At 43.8% G+C, this 9,735-nt stretch overlaps 1 protein-coding gene across 1 annotated transcript; it reads right to left on the minus strand.

Annotated features, from left to right (window-relative positions):
- Positions 1–267: 267 nt before the first annotated feature.
- LOC135702930 (zinc finger protein 184-like) lies at positions 268–2,048 on the minus strand. The gene is made up of 5 exons (XM_065223983.1): positions 2,007–2,048; positions 1,821–1,957; positions 987–1,597; positions 843–926; positions 268–785 (listed from the first exon to the last, which is right to left on the minus strand). Exons 2-5 carry the CDS (start codon positions 1,844–1,846, stop codon positions 268–270), a joined length of 1,239 nt encoding a protein of 412 aa, XP_065080055.1. The 5' UTR covers positions 1,847–1,957; positions 2,007–2,048.
- Positions 2,049–9,735: the final 7,687 nt, after the last annotated feature.

The raw sequence follows: 9,735 nt of genomic DNA on the forward strand, positions 1-9,735 counted from the left end.
AGAGGCATTGGAATGCTTGTGCAAGCTTCTGACCACGATCGGGTTCAAAATGGAAAAGGATAACAAGCAAGACTTGACGAAATATTTAAATAAAATGGAATGGAATAGGGTGCAGAACCAAATGATGAGTAGTAAGGTTCGGTTCATGATTCAAGAGGTAATCGAACAGTTCTTTCCAGATGATTCCAAATATAGTAACACTCCTGTACAATTTGTAATTTTGTTCACACTTTATTGCTGCGCATACAATCGGCTCGCTCACACAACTTAACTTCCCACAATCTCCCCGTCGTTGGGTTCTTTCTTTTCCGCCCAATCCATATCGTACCCAAACTGGTTGTGCTTACTGCTCATATGATACACAACGCTCTGCTGGTGCTTGAACTCTTGACCACAAATGTGGCACGGATAGACCTTGGGCTTGCTCGTGTCCGATTTGCATTTGTGCACAAAGGTGTACTTTTTACCGCACAGTCCGCAATCAAACAGCTTCCCCGTGTTGTGCAGCTTCACGTGCAGCTGGTAGCTCTTGGTCGACCGGTAGATTTTCCCACAATATTGGCACTTGAGCTCCGGTAGGACTCCCACCTCCCGACCCCGGTATATCGTGACCTGGTTGTGCTGGTTGCGTAGATGCAGGGTCAGACTGTACGACTGGGTGAATCCACGGTCGCAAATGTCGCACACGTATGGTGTTTCGCGCGTGTGGATCCGTATGTGGATCTTGAGCGTTATCGACTGGGTGAATGACTTCGGACAGTAGGGACAGGGATACGGACGCTCGCCTGGAATGAGATTGAATCGTACTATATTTCCATGCGAATTACGGTAGAATAACTCACCTGTATGAGTCCGTAGATGCAGTTTGAGTTTGGAATTTTCGCAGAATCCTTTCCCGCAGTGTTCACATTTGAATGGTTTCTCTCCTGAAATTATCGTTTGGTTTAAGTCAACAAATAGAAATCCACACATTAAAAGAACATTACCTGTGTGCCATCGAATGTGCGTCGTCATGAGACATTTATCCGCGAATCCCTTGTTGCAAAACGGGCATCTATGCCGGATGGGGAAGCAACGATCCTTCCTAGACTTTTCAACTGGTGCAGTTCCTTTTTTCCGTCTACCGCGTTTCCCTATCCGAACCGGTTCCACAAATCCACCCAGAATCCGTTGTATATCGACATTTTCCTCCACAGTCAACCGATCGTCCAAACCCTTAAACACCAGCACCTGTCCGAACTCGTCATCGACCCTCATTTCTGTTTCCGGTATCAGCTGAAGAAGCTCCTCTTCATCCACCTCATCGTCGCCAATTGTTGGCTGTAAACATTCAGAATTCACATCCGGTTCCACTTTGACATTTACGACTTCGGCACTGGGCATAATCTGGAAGCAACTTTCCGGAATTTGATGCGAGGAAATGATTCTTCGGCGACATTTGTCACAGCTTTGATACCCCTGACTACCTGGGGGCGAAGACGGGGCTTTCAGCTCCAACAGAACCGGCTTCAGGAGCTGCTCGTATTCCTCCGTGATGGTCAGGATGTGTCGGAACGGTCCGGTACACTGGTTCATGCAAAAACTACACGAGTCAGGCCTTTTAACGAAACGAAAAATTGAGTTAGCCATGATAACGAGCTATAATTTGTTGATCAATATCGAGGCGAGAAAGCACAGTTTGCCATGACTACCGACGAACCAATGAAAAACTCAACTGAGTAAAAGTAGGCTGTGTCTGCACTAAATCTGTCATGGCGTACACAGCCACATAAAAAAGAAAATTGCCATCTAGTGAGCTTTGACAACGAGTTTCTACTTACGAGCTGATACTACCGATTGCAGTCATTGGTTTATCTTACTGGAAAGCTTTTCACATAAATCACCGTTTGGGAAGTTTGCTTTTGAGATGAAAAGTACGTCTGTGTTATTTGGTAAGTAAATACCTAATTAGATGAAACTAAAAATTAGAATAAACTCCGTTTCCTGTCTCGGCTGACTGAAACTACTTCCTATGTTTTTGTTGTTGTTTGGTGATCCGAGATTCTGCTTGTTTATGTTGACATCTCTGTTGACGTTGACAAAATGAAAATTATATTTTCGACTGTGAATTGGCGTTGACGGCACCGCCGAAAAATCGTCTTTTCTAGCAAAGATTGACAGTTTCTTATGGGAACTTTCAGTGGAGTAAGAGAATAATAAGAAGTCCGCCATGCTTCACAAACAGTCTGACGTTTGCTTACGGATTTTTTCCATTGGAGTAAAGAGCTACAGAGTCACCGTCATCGCCAATTGGCGTTGACGAGAGCTCTGTAACTCTTTACTCCTATGGAGAAATCTCATATGTAACTGTCAGTCTATGTGTGAAATATGGCGGACTTTTTCTTATTCTTTCACTCCAACGCAAAACCCCATAAGGAACTGTCAAAATGTGTGTGAAGAAACGTCACTTCGGGACTGGTGTCAAGGCGAATGTGGGTGTGTGCGTAAAACGATTGATAACACTGAAAAAAAATACGATGAAAAGTATAATGCGAATCAGCCCCGTGGAGAATAGAAGAACTATGAAAGTGATGATTTCAAAGTTTTCCACGAGGAGGACACGCGCTATTTCAAAACTACCCAAATTTGGGTAGAATCCACCCAGATCGATCAAAACTGAAAAATGGGTAAACTGTATTGGGAGTGACAAGTTGACAAGTGAACAACATTGACATCACTCCCAACACAGTTTACCCATTTTTGGGTAGGTTCAGTTTTGACGGATCTGGGTGGATTTTATCCAAATTTGGGTAGTTTTGAAATAGCGTGTATTCGCCTTTTTATTAGAAACTAGGCGATCGATTCAACCTCTGGTGGTGAATAGGAGACATAGGAAGCGGTACACTTTTTCACTTTTATCTGAGATGCTTGAAAACTTAATAGGCCTTTTTAATGGGAACTATGCGATCGATTCAACCTCTAGTGGTGAATAGGAGAACGTCAAAAAGAGTGTTGTGAGCAGAAATGTTTGCCTTGAGACATAGGAAGCGGAACACTTTTTTACTTTTCCTGATAAATTGATTCATCTGAGATGCTGCAAAACATAATCTACAGTTGAAAAATTTAATTCTGTAACGTTTTGGAATAGATCCTGCTGGTGTTCTGGAATATTTTTGTTGAGAAAAATTAGAAAAGTGCTTTAGTGGTTATGATTTTCCGGATTTCTTGTGTGTGAATAGTTCAGGCACTTCGTTTGTGGTTCAGGTGCATATCAGTTCAGATTTGTGGAAAATCGTAAAATAAGACAATTACCGATGGAAATTGGCAAGATTTTGAATGAAAAATGCTGTTATTTGCGTTGGGGGGAATACTTATTCTGATGTAAACAAACGGTTTGGTTGACGTTTCTTCTCGAATTCGCGTGGCGCACTCTACGTTGGTGGTGCCATAAAAAGGCGTATCTACAGTTGAAAAATTAAATTCTGTATCAATTTTATAAGGATCCTGCTAGTGCCCGAATAGAAATTGTAATGTAGGAAACATCAGCAGACATCTTCAATACATTAAATTTTAACGTGTATTGCTGTACCCTTAATGTATTCAGACTTCAGTGTGACGTCCAAGTACATAAAAATACATTAGCCTCAAACGTTACATCAGAATCAAACGTCTTGACGATGTAAAATTTGACATCAGAATACATCCAATGACAACAGAACCTAACGTTACATCACAAACGATGTGACAGACGACATACTGGCGAAGAAATCCATTTAAATAATGTGGTTCACTGTAATAGAATTTTCTTGGAAGCTTGTGCCATCATCCACCAGATGGGTTAGTTTTTTTGTTTTGATTTGAAAAAAGTTGATTTTGTGTACAATGATTCTTTGACAGTGTGCAAAGAGTGCGTATTATTTTGTCATTTTTTATGCATTTCAGTTTTGAGTAGAGTGAAAGAGATAGTACCAAAACATTCTAGTACATTTGGTGAAAATGCTAGTTCAATCCTATGTTTGTTTTGATTCGGTATGAAAGTTTGACAGATAACATCAGGGGTGTGTGGATTCATGCAGAACATGCAGGGGTGAGTGAAATAGCTTGGGACTGCTTGGGACCGTTGTTCTGGTACTGAGTGAGCCAAAAATAATAATGATTTTCTTTAGGACCCAGTGGTCATAGAGTTACCTCTATGGTTCGATTGCGTTAAGCTGGGTTTAGACTAGGCAAGTCAAATGATCAACTCACTTGAATTCAACTTGAACGCGAATTGAACGTGTAAACCATGCCATTCAACTGACTTGATCAACTCACTTGAATTGAAAAAAGTTGAACCAGGCTCAACTTTTCAAGCCAATTGAATTCAACTGAGTTGATATTTGACTTGCCTAGTCTAAACCCAGCATTATATCGTTTATTCTCGCGTTGAGTAGTAACGCCATAGAGGTAACTCTAAGACCACTGGGTCCCGAAGAAAATCATTATTATTTTTGGCTCACTCAGTACCAGAACAACGGTCCCAAGCAGTCCCAAGCTATTTCACACACCCCTGCATGTTCTGCATGAATCCACACACCCCTGATGTTATCTGTCAAACTTTCATAGCGAATCAAAACAAACATAGTGTAGTAATAGAATTTCAACTATAATAGGGTACGTTAATCGTTTGCTTGGGACCAATAGGCTACTAAAGTGGTGAGCCAATTTAAAATCGTTAGTTTCGTATTGATTGTTGGTAACGCTCTCGCTGACCCAGCCATGGGTACAACATCGCGTGGTGGAGTGAGTGCCGGCAATCCCGGGAAGTGGTCTAGGCCTGAAGACAACAGTGACAGTGCGACAGCTGCGAAGAACAGAGCCGGTGACGGAAACAACAGGATCGCCGAAGAAGGACAGATTGTCGCCCTTCTACGTTAAGGGATCGCTCCCGGACTGCGGGAAAAAATAAGCTTCTACATCACCAAGGGCGTCATGTGCACCATCCAGCTGAGCACGAAAGGATACAAACTGATGGTTCCGACGTTTAACCACAAACGAAGTGACAGACGACTAACTGGCATTGAAATAATGTGGTTCACTGTAATAGAATTTTCTTGGAAGCTTGTGCCATCATCCACCAGATGGGTTAGTTTTTTTGTTTTGATTTGGACAAAGTTGATTTTGTGTACAAAATGGTGAGTTGACAACCTGGAAGGAGCGGAATACCTAGCCCTGGTCCTCACAAGTTCCTATTTCACGCCTCCTCGAGTCATATGATAACAAAAGACTACCAGCTGAAACATGGACACAGCTGGTTGGCGTAGCCTGGGCAATGTTGCCAGTCCGGCAATAGCAAAGTGAAGAGGTGCGACGCGAACACTGGCGCGGTAACCATAGTACGGTGATAGAGGAAATGCTTCATCAAACCTGAGCGTCTGCTCACCATGGAGGTGCGGCTCAAAACGGCGTCTGTTCTCCATGTTAGGAGCGGCTGATCACCGTCCTAGTGCCAGCGTGGGACTCTAAACAGAGCTGTGCACGATGGTCCCCCGGCGAGACAGGGGGTTGGGGCAGGCCTAACAAGCCGCCCTGGAAAAAAAAACAAAGTTGCAAATACCGAAGAAAGAAATACGGATCGGAACAATCGGCACAGACCTACGCGACGAAATAAGGACTACGATTGGAAACTCGGAACATGGAACTGCAAATCGCTCGGCTTCCCGGGTTGCGATAGGTTAATCTATGACGAACTTCAACCACGCAACTTCGAAGTCGTAGCACTGCAGGAACTTTGCTGGACGGGACAAAAGGTATGGAAAAGCGGGCATCGAGCGGCTACTTTCTACCAGAGCTGTGGCACCACCAACGAGCTGGGAACCGGCTTTGTAGTGCTGAGTAAGATGCGCCAACGCGTGATTGGTTGGCAGCCGATCAACGCGAGGATGTGCAAGTTGAGGATTAAGGGCCGTTTCTTCAACTACAGCATCATCAACGTGCACTGCCCACACGAAGGGAGACCCGACGACGAGAAAGAAGCGTTCTATGCGCAGCTGGAGCAGGTGTACGACGGCTGTTCGCAACGGGACGTCAAAATCGTCATCGCCGACATGAACGCTCAGGTAGGACGGGAGGCAATGTATAGACCTGCAATCGGGCCAAACAGCCTGCATGCCGTATCGAACGACAATGGCCAACGATGCGTGAACTTTGCAGCCTCCCGGGGTATGGTAGTTCGAAGTACCTTTTTCCCCCGCAAGGATATCCACAAAGCCACCTGGAGATCACCTGACCAACACACAGAAAACCAAATCGATCACGTTCTAATCGACGGGAAATTCTTCTCCGACATTATGAACGTCCGCACGTACCGCAGTGCGAACATAGATTCGGACCACTACCTAGTTGCAGTATGCATGCGCTCAAAACTCTCGACGGTTCATAACACACGTCGAAGTCGAACGCCACGACCCAACATTGAGCAACTACGGGACACCGGAGTTGCCCAGGACTACGCGCAGCAGCTGGAAGTTGCACTACCCACGGAAGAGCAGCTTGGCGCAGCTTCTCTTGAAGATGGCTGGAGGGACATCCGTTCAGCCATAGGTAGTACTGCTGCAGCGGCACTAGGTACTGCAATCCCGGACCGAAGAAATGACTGGTTTGACGGCGAATGCAAACTGTTAGTAGAGGAGAAGAATACAGCACGGGCGAGAATGCTGCAACACCGCACGAGATTGAATGTGGAGCGATACAGACAAGCGCGGAACAGACAAAACTCGGTTTTCCGAAGGAAGAAGCATCAGCAGGAAGACCGAGATCGCGAGGCGATGGAAAATCTGTACCGCGTAAACGACACACGGAAGTTCTACGAGAAGCTAAATAGTTCGCGCAAAGGCTACGTGCCGCAAGCCGATATGTGCAAGGACTTGGACGGTAACCTTCTCGCGAACGAGTGTGAGGTGATTGAGAGGTGGAAGCAGTACTATCACAAACGAAGTGACAGACGACTAACTGGCGAAGAAATCCATTAAAATAATGTGGTTCACTGTAATAGAATTTTCTTGGAAGCTTGTGCCATCATCCACCAGATGGGTTAGTTTTTTTGTTTTCATTTGAACATAGTTGATTTTGTGTACAATGATTCTTTGACAGTGTGCAAAGAGTAGTGTATCATTTTGTCATTTTTTATGCATTTCAGTTTTGAGTAGAGTGAAAGAGATAGAACCAAAACATTCTAATAAATTTGGCGAACATGCTAGTACAATCCATTAGTAGTGTTGCCATGTGGTACAATCCAGTAGTAGTGGTGTTGCCATGTGGTACACTGAAAAATTGAAATAGCAGGTTAGTCACCAAACTTTTCGAGCCGCTCCGTCTGTCACTTCGTTTGTGGTACTATGGTACTATGACGAGCACCTCAACGGTGAAGCAGCAGAAAACGAAGGTGGCACGGCAACAGACCTTGGAGCACGCGCAGAAGACGACAGGCTACCGGCCCCTGATCTTCAAGAAGTTGAGGAGGAGATCGGTCGGCTGAAGAACAACAAAGCAACTGGTGTAGATCAACTACCAAGTGAGCTATTGAAATACGGTGGTGAAGCACTGGCTAGAGCGCTGCACTGGGTAATTGCCAAGATTTGGGAGGAGGACATATTACCGGAGGAGTGGATGGAAGGTGTCGTATGCCCAATCTACAAAAAGGGCGACAAGTTGGATTGCTGCAACTACCGCGCGATCACACTGCTGAGCGCCGCCTACAAGGTACTCTCCCAAATTCTATGCCGCCGTCTGTCACCATATGCAAGAGAGTTCGTGGGGCAATACCAGGCGGGATTCATGGGTGCCCGCGCTACCACGGACCAAATTTTCGCGATTCGGCAGGTTCTGCAGAAATGCCGCGAATACAACGTGCCCACACATCATTTGTTCATCGATTTCAAATCCGCATACGACACAATCGATCGAGATCAGCTATGGCAGTTTATGCACGAGTACGGATTTCCGGATAAACTGACGCGATTGGTCAAGGCGACGATGGATCGAGTGATGTGCGTTGTTCGAGTATCGGGGACACTCTCGAGTCCCTTTGAATCTCGAAGGGGGTTACGGCAGGGTGATGGACTTTCGTGTCTGCTGTTCAACATCCCGAATAGAAATTTACATTAGCCCAACGTTTGATTTTGATGTCTACATCAGCATCGAAATCAAATGTATGCCTGATGTCAAACATTAGGAAACATTATGATTTAGTTGTATTTAAGCAACGTAACATGGTGTATACATCAGAAATTTTGGAACAAAATTTTGCCATTCTAATGTCGGTCTGACGTCAAAAATTTCAATCTATTGACATTAGAACCAAACGTTTTAAGGATGTTTTCAGATGTACAAAACGTTAGAACTAAACGTTGTTCGGATGTTTTTAAATGTAAACGTTTTCTGATGTTTTCTAATGTAGATGTTTCCTGATGTTAGAAACAAACGTTTTTGGATGTTTTCAGATGTAAAAAACGTTAGAACTAAACGTTTTTCGGATGTTTTTATATGTAAATGTATTCTGATGTTTTCTAACGTAGATGCCTCCCGATGCTGGAACCAAACTTTTTTTGGATGTTTTCGGATGTACACAACGTTAGAACTAAACGTTGTTCGGATGTTTTCAATTGTACTTCGTGTTTGATGTTCTCTGATGTTTTCAGATGTACAAAACGTTTAAAGTAAACGTTGTTTGAATGTTTTCAAATGTAGATGTTTACTAATGTTTTTAGATATACAAAACACTAGAATCTTACTTTTCAAATGCTTTCAATTATATTTACAACACATTAGAACTAGAAACATGATCGTGTAAACACTACACACGATTGTTGTTAGATTACATCATAAAAATGCGTGCATAACAGTCAATGCTGAAGCTCCCGTTTCCCACCAGTCAGTTAACTGACCTTAGCTAACCTAATATCATTGCGGCAACTCTCTATGCGGCAGGGGAACTATGCCATTAGCGCGCTAAGAGTTGTTAGACCACTGACATAGGCGCCAATTTGTAGGTGACGAGGCACATGGTGACATTACAGCGAGCTTGACGATTTTTGCAGCATTTTTTTTAGCAAACTACCAGTTAAGGTGTGTAGTGTTTACAAGATCTTGTTTCTAGCTCTAATGCTTTGTACAATTGAAAGTATTGAAAAAGTTAATTCTCATGTTTTGCACAACCGAAACCATCAGAAAACATAAAATTGTACAAAAAAAAGTCATCCATTCTGGTAGACTATCTCTTAAATGCATAAAGAATAGCCATTGCTTAAGCTCCCGTTTCCCACCAGTCAGTTAACTGACCTTAGCTGACCTAATATCATTGTGGCAACTCTCTATGCGGCAGGGGAACTATGCCATTAGCGCGCTAAGAGTTGTTAGACCACTGACATAGACGCCTATTCGTGGGTGACGAGGCACTTGGTGACATTACAGCGAGCTTGGCGATTGTTATAGCATTTTTGAGTGAACTACCAGACAATCATGACAATGTGATCGCTGCGCCTCCAGATCTCCCTTTAAATCGACCCACTGTGCCAATTTGTCAATAATGCATGACACTTTGGACGGGGTTGCTGGCTTGTTTGGTCCACTGTTCGGATATACAAGTGGCAAGCCTTCCCCTTCACGGATCGCTCCAAAAATTGCTGCAAACGAACTGCAAATATATAATAAACAAAATTATTGTGCATGAAAAATATGACAATGGACAATGCTCGAGGAGCACTGGGAGTTTTCGAA

The sequence above is a fragment of the Ochlerotatus camptorhynchus genome, unplaced genomic scaffold (assembly GCF_037179485.1).
Source record: "Ochlerotatus camptorhynchus isolate MF236.1 unplaced genomic scaffold, CSIRO-AGI_Acam_v1.1 ptg000203l, whole genome shotgun sequence".
Lineage (NCBI taxonomy): Eukaryota > Metazoa > Arthropoda > Insecta > Diptera > Culicidae > Ochlerotatus > Ochlerotatus camptorhynchus.